The sequence below is a fragment of the Peromyscus maniculatus genome, chromosome 20 (assembly GCF_049852395.1).
Source record: "Peromyscus maniculatus bairdii isolate BWxNUB_F1_BW_parent chromosome 20, HU_Pman_BW_mat_3.1, whole genome shotgun sequence".
NCBI lineage: Eukaryota > Metazoa > Chordata > Mammalia > Rodentia > Cricetidae > Peromyscus > Peromyscus maniculatus.
This window is the reverse complement of record NC_134871.1, coordinates 28,252,604-28,264,649: the sequence shown is the minus strand read 5'-3', so window position 1 is coordinate 28,264,649 and position 12,046 is coordinate 28,252,604. Positions and strand designations below refer to the sequence as shown.

The 12,046-nt window shown below is 43.3% G+C and overlaps 1 protein-coding gene and 1 non-coding gene across 3 annotated transcripts; both read right to left on the bottom strand.

Moving 5' to 3' along the window:
• Positions 1-3,029, bottom strand: Rpl30 (ribosomal protein L30). 2 transcript variants are annotated; one of them, XM_006977614.4, is made up of 5 exons: positions 2,941-3,029; positions 2,790-2,842; positions 2,412-2,557; positions 783-913; positions 1-100 (listed from the first exon to the last, which is right to left on the bottom strand). In XM_006977614.4, exons 2-5 carry the CDS (start codon positions 2,808-2,810, stop codon positions 51-53), a joined length of 348 nt encoding a protein of 115 aa, XP_006977676.1. In that variant the 5' UTR covers positions 2,811-2,842; positions 2,941-3,029; the 3' UTR covers positions 1-50. The 2 variants fall into 2 exon arrangements, with proteins under 2 accessions (XP_006977676.1, XP_076412049.1); XM_076555934.1 differs by lacking the exon at positions 2,941-3,029 and having other exon boundaries at positions 2,790-2,861.
• Positions 296-427, bottom strand: LOC121824593 (small nucleolar RNA SNORA72). Its single transcript, XR_006066519.1, has one exon. It is a non-coding gene; the product is annotated as a small nucleolar RNA SNORA72 (small nucleolar RNA).
• Positions 3,030-12,046: the final 9,017 nt, after the last annotated feature.

Below are 12,046 nucleotides of genomic sequence, written 5' to 3'. Positions count from 1 at the left end.
TTTTTAAAAGGAGCTCTGGTAAAGTTTTATTAAAGAAAAACTTCCCTGGTTTACTTTTCACCAGTCTGTTCTGGCATGCTTCTAATAATATCAGAATCACCTAGAAAATAAAAATAATAGTTTTACAATTCATGTAATGGCAACTGACAGTCACAGAACATCCCTGGAGTGGCTGCCTGTTCTTTAGCTACGGAGGCAGATTAGCACTATCTTCAAATATTACAGTAGGTGCTGTCACTCTTAGAACCTCAGCCATCCTACCATCATACAGAACAATCACAATAAACCAGACCTGGCTTGTCACCAGCATTGAGAAAACCAGACCTAGGTAAAGAACCAGGCCTGGGGACACATGCATGGTCTTACTATAGCGAATGTCTAGCCTGTCCTGATTATCACAGAATCAGAACAGCGAGAATATTCGCAGTATTCTATGACTTCCAAGTGCAAAACACGGTGTATTTGTAGGCACTCAGCACAAACTGTTTATTCCCAAGCAACGAAGATTACTTTTTATTTCACCTGCTATTTCCACCTTCTAACAAACTATTAAGTGCCTCATTAAGGAAGTTCATAATCTCAAAGTTAAAAACTTTTTGTATTTAGGGCAAAGCCAATTACAATGTACTGGCATGCATCATCAATTCCCTACAAAATAAAATTATGATACCTCTTGCAATATTAAAATTCTAATGGTCTGAACTCAGGCACCAAAGCCACTGTCTAGTAAGAAGCAGTAACATTAGAAAGTAACAAAATATTTTATGATTTAAAAAGCATACCTGGGTCAATGATAGCCAATGTGCATACTCTGTAGTATTTTCCACATGCTGTGCCCAATTCAATGTTATTGCCACTGTAGTGATGAACACCAGTTTTAGCCAACATGGCATAGTATTCTATTTCAGATTTCCTTTGGGAACAACAAAAAAGTCAAATAAATACCATATCAAAGTACTGATAGATGGTTACCATAGTAACCAGATCACTTCCAAGTGTAGCCTGCAAATTACCTACCGAATACTCATTTTGTTTAGGTAGTATTCAATTCTAAGTATGCTGTATTCATGTTTCAAATCACTAAAGTTTAAAATGTGTAAGGTACTTGAAAGGGGGGGGGGGGGTTTACAGAACAATGAGGACATATCTATCTAGGTTAGTAAGAGGTTGTAACAGACATTTAAAAAATGGCTGGGATAGATAGCTCCGCAAAAACCTGGTATTGCCTACAAAGACCCAAGGTCAGTTCCCAGCACCCAGACCAACCACCTCACAACTGCTGCTCCAGGGGATCTGACACCCACTCCTGGATTCCCAAGGGCACATGCATTCACTCTCTCTCACAAACAATTACAAATAAACTTTAAAAAAAAAAAAAAAAAGTTTAACTTAGCAGTGTCTGAAACTTTAACAACAGGTATTATGTACTCCATTTTAACTAACAAAGAAACTAAGGCAAATAAAAGGGTAGGAAACTTAAAAAAAAAAAAAAAAAGTTAAGCCTTCTTAATCATCCACTAGCACCCTGAAGACTACCTAAGGATTGATACTATTACTTAAAGAGTAAGCACTTCAGTGCCAACTCAATGGACACAAATGGTTAGGATCTCAAAGTCCCACAGACCATCAAGGAGCTTCTAAGATGGAACCTGAACCCCATCCTGCCCCGGCCCCGAGTCTTAACAATGGATGTCTATACTGTCATTATAAAAGGTAGGTTAAAAATATAAAGAATAAAAATCCCCTATAAACTTGAAGGGTTTAGAATAAGACCAAACACTCCGAATTCTGCCACTAAGTATAGACCCTACCTCAACTGACACAGGAAAATCAATATTTTGCAAGTTTCTTTAGCTGATTTGCAATGCTCACTATGTTCTAGCTCAAGTAGTTAATTAAGAATAAACTTATGGCCGGGCGTTGGTGGCGCACGCCTTTAATCCCAGCACTCGGGAGGTAGAGCCAGGCGGATCTCTGTGAGTTCGAGGCCAGCCTGGGCTACCAAGTGAGCTCCAGGAAAGGCGCAAAGCTACACAGAGAAACCCTGTCTCGAAAAACCAAAAAAAAAAAAAGAATAAACTTATGTTCAGAAAATTGGACACTGCTAAATGGATGGTCTTGTACCTTCACCTCCATAAACCAACCATACTTTCCTAAACTAAAACAGGCACATGCAATGGAGTGTAAAAATAAAAAAATAGGGAAGCGCAAAACAGAGAAAACATGCCCCCCGTGCTTCCCTGAACGTGTATGTTTGTGTCGCTCCTGTCACGCTGTGCTTCAAAGGTACGCTTACAGAAGAACACACGTCGGGGAGCAACAACCATGCTAACAACCACTCTTCCCAATGCTGGATATTCGCCCACAGTGAATTTACAGTCGGCCCCACACACTCGGGTTCCCTCCATTACCTCAAGGCTGGACAGTTGTTGGCGAGGATAACCAATTTCGCTTTGCCCTGTCTGATCATCTTCAGAGTCTGTTTGTACCCCAGCACGTACTTTCCACTTTTCATAACAAGCTGGAGCCGAGAGTTGATCGACTCCAGAGACTTTTTCTACAATGCAAACATTGGGGACTTGAGAACCAGGTGCAGCCGGCTCAAAACCAGTTCCAGACTGCTGGCACTGACCCCTCTAACAACGCCTGCAGCCTGGAGCGGCTCCGGCTTCGCTCCGAGGCCCTGAGCGGCTGACGCCCCGCGCTCCCACCATCCCGCCCCGGCCCCGGCCCCGGCCCCGGCCCGCTCTCCACGTGAGCCGGCTTCCGGCCCGGGCGCCTTCACTCACCGTCTTCTTTGCGGCCACCATCTTCCTGCCTCAGGTGCGGGACGGCCCCCAACCTAGCACACAGAGAGGGCAAAAGAGAGGATTAGGACCCGGGGCGCCAGCCGGGGGCTCCCCGCGCCGCCGAGACCCCCGCCCGGCAGAGCGCACTCACCACGACCAGCCGCCAAGATGGCCGGGCAGCGAGAAAGGAAGGGGCTCCCACAATGCAAAGCTCTTCTGGGCGAACGGGGGACGCTGGGCCCGGAAGCGGAAGCGGGTCACACGCGGAAGGGCCCTGGCTGGGCGCGGACCGCCGTTGCTATGGGAACTGGGTTAGTTTGGTGGCCCGGATGCTGCCTGGCTCTCGACTTGTGTCCGGAAGCTGCGGGCTGAGGCGGGGTAGCCGGGGTCGGATGGGAGCTGGCGACGCCGCGGAGTGTGAGGCGGCGGCCACCGGGGCCTGGCAGCTGCTGAGCTGTCTCTGGCGGATGTGGCGGCGGGAGGACCCGGGAGGACCCCGGAGGACCCCGGACGCCGCTCTCCCTGCGCCTGCCCTTCGCGAGCGGACGCAGCTCCGTCCCCCCGCCGCCGGTGGTCCGGGTCGCCGTTCCGTAGACTTCCCCGGACGCCTAGCACAGGGACCGCGATAAACCGATCCAAGCTCGGCGAGGGGGCTCAGTGGGTAAATGCGCTTCCACCAAGTGGATGAACTGAGTTCGCGACCACGTGGGGGAAGGAGAGCCTCCTCCAGCAGTTAGTTCTCTGATCTGCGCCTGGACGCACACATTCGAATACAAAAGTAGAGAAGCAGCCTTAATAAAAATATTTTTAAAATCTTATCGCTCTGAAACTTGGACCGTCGTATAAATGTAACATGAGATATTCAAGGGGGAAAAAAAGGCTGAAAGCCTCTTCTACTTTCTAGCACCAACAAACCCGGGGCTGTTGAGAGTGTGCGGTCGGTAAATGTGAGGACCTGAATTCTATGCCTAAACCTACCCACCCCAACGCCGCAGAGTCTGGCGTGTTTGTGCACGCTTGTAATTCCATTTCTGGAACATGGACAGATCCCTGAGGCTAGCTGGCCAGCCAACCTAGCCTAATCTCTAAGCCCCAGGTTCCAGTAAGAGACCCTCTGAAAAAAATAAGGTGGACGACTACCGAGGAAGCACACCTGAAATGGCCCATGGCCTCTGCCCAGCTGCACAAGCTTCCACACTAGCCAACATAAGCACACACACAAATAGGAAGATCAGGTTAGTAAGTAAGCTGCATGGTGTGTTACTTTGCCCTGGAGGTTGGGAGAGGGAAGAACATTAACACCCCCTCCACACACACCCGTAATAATTTGTTTTTGTTTTTTGAGACAGGGTTTCTCTGTGTAACAGCTCTGGCTGTCTTAGAACTACCTTTGTAGATCAGGCTGGCCTGGAACGCACAGAGATCCGCCTGCCTCTGCCTGGGATTAAAGGCTTTCGCCACCCTGACATAAAAATAATTTCAAGGGGCTGGAAAGATGGCTCAGAGGTTAAGAGCACTGACAGATCTTCCAGGAGTCCTGAATTCAATTCCCAGCAACCACGTGGTGGCTCAGAACCATCTAAATGAGATCTGGTGCCCTCTTCTGGTGTGCAGACATACATGCAAGTAGAACACTAGATACATAATAAATATTAAATAATAATAATAATAATTCTAAAAATATCCACCAGCCATGCAGTCCTGTTGGTCTATGCCTTTAATCCCAGGAGAGACAAGCAATCTCTGTAAATTGATCTTAAATAAAAATTTAAAAAAAGACGCTAGAAACTAGATAACATTTACCTAACCACCATATACTCACACACTATGAGATAGTAACCTTGTTATTCTCAAGTTTTTACAGCTAATGTAATGCAGAAACAGGTCTGTAAATTAGGTATTTTTACAATTAAGACTTACTCAACTCTTAGGGCCGATTTTGATGTGAATTTGACCAAACTGCAGTGTTAGATTACCATACTATTTGCTTTAATATTTAGGCAATGCCTTCTCCCAACCTCCAGGGCAAAGTAACACACAATGCAGCTTACTTACTAACCTGATCTTCCTTTGGTTTTGGTTTTGGTTTTTGGGGTTTTTTTTTTTGTTTTGGTTTGTTTTTTTGGTTTGTTTTTTTGTTTGTTTGTTTGTTTGTGCTTATGTTGGCTAGTGTGGAAGCTTGTGCAGTTGGGCAGAGGCCATGGGCCAATTTCAGGTGTGCTTCCTTGGTAGTCGTCCACCTTATTTTTTTCAGAGGGTCTCTTACTGGAACCTGGGGCTTAGAGATTAGGCTAGGTTGGCTGGCCAGCTAGCCTCAGGGATCTGTCCATGTTCCAGAAATGGAATTACAAGGTTATGCAAATCCAGATATTTGTCTTCTGTTATTCTAGTTCTGTAAACATACTAATCTTTAAATGAACTTTAAAACCAACAAATAGCTCATCTGAAAATTCAATGAAATAAGCCATTAGAGTTGTGACATCACTGGTTAAAATACCAGCATTCCCCCACCCCCCTTTTTTTTTTAATCCTGTGCTTTTCTTTGCTTGTCTGTTTGGTTTGTGGTTGTCATGCTATTATAAGATGGAATGTCTGCTTAAGAGCACTTTGCATTACAGTTCTCTTCAGGTACAGTTTGGGAATGGAGTGTTGATATCCGATATCCTCCTGTTCATATTATACATTCAATTACGCATCTTTTTCCCACCTTACCCCATTCTCAAATATTCTTGGTAGATACTTGATTACAATGAACCACGATCAAAACTGACGTCATGCTAAGACACAGTATAACTCTAACTGCTGTGTGAAGAAACTTACAGACATCATGTACTCACCCCAAATGACATCGTGGACTACCTCCTTTATACTGCTGGTCCTTTAAGGTGCTTTCAGAATGACTGCGTTTGTATCTCAGTTGGTAGAGCACTTGCCTACCATGCACAAAGTTCTGGATGCGGTCCCCAGTACCACCTAAGACTGGGTGTGGTGATGCATGCTGTGTAACCACAGCACTTGGGATGGGGAGGAAGCCAGGTCATCCTCAGTCACATAGCAAGTTCAAGGCCCTCCTGAGACCTTATCTGAAAACATAAAGGTAGGATGGTTAGATAAAAAAAACATAATGGCTGTTCACAAATGTGCAGGCTTCAACACACTTAACAAACCTTAACTTATGGTCATGAAAATGCCATAGGCCACATTAATCTTTTTATAGAGGACAAAACTAGAAAGAAAGTGATTAGTTTTCAAAGATGAAGTAAGACCAGATATGGTCCCCATGCCTGTGACCCTAGCAATCAGGGATGAAGACAGGAGAGTCAGGAGTTCAAGGCCATGTTTGTGTGACAAGAAAATTCAAGGCCAGCCTGGACTACTTAAGACCACCTGTCAAAAATAAGTTAGTCGGGACTGAACTCTGAAATATTAACTGTGGGGGCAGGGACAATAAAGCCTCAACAAGGACACTGGAAGCAAAACCAGGAGGATGGACAGGGGCAAGCATAGTCTGCTGGTAAACAGTTTTCATGAGAGGGAAGACCAGGCTGGCCTCGAACTCCCGGAGATCTGCCTGCCTCTGCCTCCCGAGTGCTGAGATTAAAGGTGTGCACCACCACGCCCAGCTCTGTGTTTGTTTGTTTGTTTGTTTGTTTTAAGGGCATTTGTTTTTACTGTGTCTATTTCAGCACTGTTTGAACTATTTTATAACATGTGTGCATTACTGATTGTCACATGAAAAGTTCTTTTTAAGTAATAAATTAGTCTTGTTTAGTATTGTATTTTCAAACTGGTGTCTTGTAAGACATTAGTTATGTAATAAGGCCCCAGACTTAATAGGCTCCCAGACCTAAGGACAACTGACTCCATCATGGAAGTACCATTCAGGCTGTAAAACTCAGCACCTAGACAGCACTATCTGCCAAAACTAAAACAAAGGTCTAATCTATCCATAGTTCTGGGAAAGTCTCAAAATGTACTAACCTTGCTTTTTGGTTTCTGTAGTTCTCTTTCTAGCTAACTGTTCTTGTTAACTGAAGTATGTCAACCCAGAACATGGTTTTTGTGCTTAAAAGCTCACCCTGAGAAAAACTCAGGGCTACACTGGGATCCCACACACCCAGTATAGTCACCAGATGGCTAATAAAGACTTTCTGTTGGCTTATGCCCATGTCCAAGAGTCTTTTCTGGTGGATACCCCCACAACAAGTTATATCACAAAATGTGGGCATTGGGATCACCTGGAGCTCTGATTCTTGGGCCTGTGTTGCCAATGGAAGAGACTTCAGGCTGTTGGGGCTGAGAATCAGGGTCTAACAAGCAGCTGAGATGACTCCTATAAATTCTAAATCTAAGAAGACCTAAAGAATGAGAGAGCCAAGGTGGTTCTGGGCATGCATCTCCAGATAGATCCCAACCAAACATAGTGATGCCTTAGTTTGCACTGAGTTCCATGTTAAGGCCAACTGACTCCAGCTCTCTTCCTTTTCCTAGTTAAACATAATGTTAGTCTCTAACCATGTGCCAAGTGAAGGGAAACTTGTTTTGTTGTTGTTGTTTTGACTTGTTCTTCCTCTATAACCTTGTAATTGACATAATTTGTTTTCATTGTTTCATATGTTCCAAGAATTGACTGACCATAAACTATTTCATGGTATGTTCTAATAACTATCTGACCATAACCCATAACACATACCCTTCCCATGATCGTATAAAGAGGCTCTCCTTCCTGTGTTTGGTTTTTGCCGCTTCATCCTACTCCTATGGGATAATGTAAACATACTAATCTTTAAATGAACTTTAAAACCAACAAATAGCTCATCTGAAAATTCAATGAAATAAGCCATTAGAGTTGTGACATCACTGGTTAAAAAAACCAACAAATAGCCCATCTGAAAATTCAATGAAATAAGCCATTAGAGTTGTGACATCACTGGTCAAAATACCAGCATTCCCCCACCCCTTTTTTTTTTTTAATTCAGCTACTGAATCCAGGTGGAGTTTATACAGGTGTTCATTGTCCAAGTCAACATTCTCTTACTTTAAAATCTCTGTGCTAGGAGTTTGGTGGCCCAAGGCTTAGCGCTCAGGAGGCAGAGGGGCAGAGGCAGGTGGGTCTGTGTGAGTTGAAGGCCAGCCTGGTCTACAGATCTAGTTCCAGGACAGCCAAAGCCACACAAAAAAACTCTGTCTCAAAACAAACAAACAAAAACCCAGAGCTCCACATTAGAAAGCTTTGTATGTGCTTTGAGAGGACTTTTGCCATCCAGATGTTACTACTCCTGAATGCTTCTTTGTATCTAGCATTTCAGTGTGATTTTGAGAGAATAACAACAGGTAATTATGAGATAAGAAAATTAACACAAGACTCTTTATTGTTTCTCCTTCACCAAAATTGCTACTCCAAGCTTCTGAAAACAAAACAAGGTAAAAACCACAGGCACCTACATTCATTGTGCTTCCTGTTTTTTCTTTCTTGCTATGAGAATTAGAAGTGACAGGCTGCATTCTTTGTCAGAGCACAAACAGTACTAACAAGTTCATCTGATAGTTATTGGTTCAGTGCATCTACCCTATGTGTCCAGCGGTTAAAACGATCATACTCATTAACAATTACTTGATGTTCATAGTAAGGCATGCCTCAGTGCTTTGTGTGACTCAGCCTTGTCTTCTTATCAGCCTCATTAGCCATGCTGATACATATGTTGGTAAGAAGGAGGGATAATGAAAAGTTGGTGAGTGACCAATGTGCACTCATCCAAGCATTCTGAACACTGAGGGGGCAATAGAGAATGGCAACTACCCATCCTTTCTGTCTCCCAATAACAGGGGCAGAAGTGCTTGTCCCATAGCCCTTCCTGCTCAGATGAAGGGTGCTTCTGATTCCGTTTTGTTTAGCAGACTACATCCCATACACTTGAATTGAAAGCCAGAGTAATGCTTTCCCTCATCTAATTTTATTTGATTTTGACATTTTCTATCTAAGGTAGTGTAAGTTTTTTATACCCTTTGATATAAAGAACCAATTAAGAATACTTCCTTCCTGTGTTTGTTATAGTGGAGTGACACTTTTGGAAAAAAGAGTGCTATCTATGAACTTGGTCTTTGGATTAGTTTGTTTTTCTTAGGGTCATTTTTTTAAATTTTACTATAACTGGACTGTTGTGTGTTTCAAAGTGTCTGTCCACAAAGTATGGTGTTTTACATGTTATCTCTAATATTTTGAAAGTCTGTTATCTCTTTTTATCCTTAGTAAGGGTAGAAAACAAAGGAATACGACAATTTGCCTTTAAACCAGAGTGCTATCAGCTCAGTGTTGTAACACTGTGTATCAGGTTACTCAATGGAGAAATAAATAATCATGCAATTTTGTGATAAAATCAAAACATTGATATATGGAAGGAAAAAATGACAAAAAGGATCAATGGGGGTGAAATGATTAACTACTGCCTTCGAAATATAAGCATCAATGTCGACCTTGAAAAATCACAGCAGTGGTTATGATCATAGAATATCAAGCCAGATGTCTAACAAGACTAAAGAATAAGGCAGGACAGGTGATTGTTGAGGTCAGCCAGGAAGAGGCATGCATTGTGTAGTGAGGACTGGTGTTAAAACAACAGAAAGAAGTTCAGTTAAGGAGAAAAGCAGTTTATTTTGCAGCTCAACAAATGGACAAGCTATCCAGAGGTCCAGATGCCAGGTCTGTGTAGACTAGTCTTGGAAGAAATAGCACTGTGTATTAGTCTCCGGTTCAAAGCAAACTCCAGAGCACAGGGCAGGACCTCAATCTTATCTTGGGTGGTGCCGTAACTGAGTGCTTCATTTACAACTCCACCACTCTGTAGGTTTGTCTGCCTCTGGGTAGATGAGTGGAAGACCATAAGTCATGTAGAAATTAACAGGTCACCTTCCTTGTCTCATAACAAAGTGAGTTCCTTGTTGAGGAATGTTATTTTAAGGTATGTTTCTTGTTTATGTTGCATTTGTTTAACTCTGTGAAGCTGTGTTACTGTTCCTATCTAAAACACCTGATAGTCTAATAAAGAAATGAATGGCCAATAGCAAGGCAGAAGAAAAGATAGGCAGGACTGGCTGGCAGGCAGAGAGAAGATATAGAAGGAGAAGTCTGGAAGAAAGAAATCAAGAAACAAGAGAGAGAGAGAGAGAGAGAGAGAGAGAGAGAGAGAGAGAGAGAGAGGAAACTAGGGGTCAGTCACCCAACCAGCCAGCCATAGAGAAAGAGTAAGATTTACAGAAGTAACAGAATGGTAAACATCCAGAGGCATAAGTGTTATGGGATATTTAAGTTAAGAAAAACTGGCTAGAAACAAGCCAAGCTAAGGCCAGTTATTTATAATTAAGAATAAGCTTCTGTGTGTGATTTATTTGGGAGCTGGGTGACAGGTCCCCCAAAAGAGTCAAAACAACCAATAATAGTTCTTTGACAAGATATAATATGGAATGGAATGTCTTGGGGAGGTATGATGTCTTGTTTTCATTTTCTCTTTCTGACATGGGTCAGTCTTGCCATGTTGCCCAAGCTGGTCTCAACAACCTAGACTCAAGTGACTCTCCTTGCTTAGCCTCTCCAATAGGATGTCTAATATCTTGATGACAGGACCACTGATGAATGATACTGGCAGAGAGAAATTGAGTAGGAATAACAAGTTTGATCTAGCATCCATTACAGTAAAAATTATCTGCCCACTTGGGGATGCAGAGATGGCTCCGTGGATAAAGTGCTGGCCTCAAAAGCACGAGGAGCTGGATTCAGATCCACAGAATCCACATAAGGTTGGATGCCACGGTGCATGTGATGCCAGCGCTCCTACAGCAAGATGGGAGGTAGAGACAGGAGAATTCCTGGAAGCTTGTGAGTCACCTAACAGGATGGATACAGTAGCAAACAAAGTCTCTGCATCAAACAAGGCGGGAAGTGAGGATCAGCACTGGAGGTTGCCCTCTAACTTCCACGTACACACTGTGCACACACAACTGCACTCATACAAGCATACACACACACACACACACACACACACACACACACACACACACACACACCTTTAAAAGATTAGCTTCACTGTTATCCTAAAAGCAATCCATTTTATCTTCCTTGAGAAGGTTGGATGGTTGCACATGCCTTTAATCCCAGCACTCTAGAGGCAGAAACAGGCGGATCTCTGTGAGTTAGAGGCAGCCTGGCCTACAGAGAGAGTTCCAGGACAGCCAGGGCTACACAGAGAAATCCTGTCTCAAAAAACAAAAAACAAAAACAAAGTTGCCAGATCTCATCAGTGTATCATTTCAGATCTCATCACAGTGTCATTTCAGAGGCAGCATTTGTCATCACTTTTGTGGGAAGTTGCACACTCAGCCAGGTAAACTTCAGTAAAGGGAAAAACAAATTGCTGAGTTGCTGGGCCCAATATGGCTTCTATCCCCGTTCCTCTATCTATTTTATTCCTGAGCCCATTTATTGGGCAATGGGATGATTCCTGAAAAAGACTGATACTCATTAAGTACCTGACTGTTTGCCTGTTGTGGTGGTTTGAAAGAACGGCCCCCATAGGGAGTGGCACTGTCAGGAGGTGTGGCCTTGTTGGAGGAAGTGGGTCCCTGTGGGGTGGGCTTTGAAGTCTCCGATGCTGCAGCTTTGCCCAGTGTCACAGTTCACTCCTGTCGCCTGCAGATCCAGATGTGAAACTCTCAGCTCTTCTCCGGCACCATGTCTGCCTGCATGCCACCTGCCATGGAAGATAATGGACTGAACCTCTGAACTGTAAGCCAAACCAATTAAATGTTTCCTTTATAAGAGTTGCTGTGGTCATGGTATCTCTTCACAGCATTAGAAACCCTTACTAAAATACCTGATCACTAAGTTCCTCCACTGGAGATAACAGAAGATACCAAGGTTCAGTTAACAACTTATCCCTGAGGGTACTTCAGACAATTCCTAAAACTGGTTGATAAGGAAAATAGAGAAGTTAACTGAATCCTAGTTTAGCATAAAGTGTAGAGTTTAGGGAATTTAAAGTCACACATTTAGTTTTTGTTAATATGTAAATTATATCTTACAAAGAAAAGTTTTTTTTAAGCCTTCACTACATAAACTAAAAATTACTTTTATTTATTTATTTATTTATTTATTTATTTATTTGGTTTTCAAGGCAGGGTTTCTCTGTGTAGCCCTGGCTATCCTGGAACTCTATAGACAAGGCTGGCCTCGAACTCAAGAGGTCAGACTGCCTTTGCCTCCC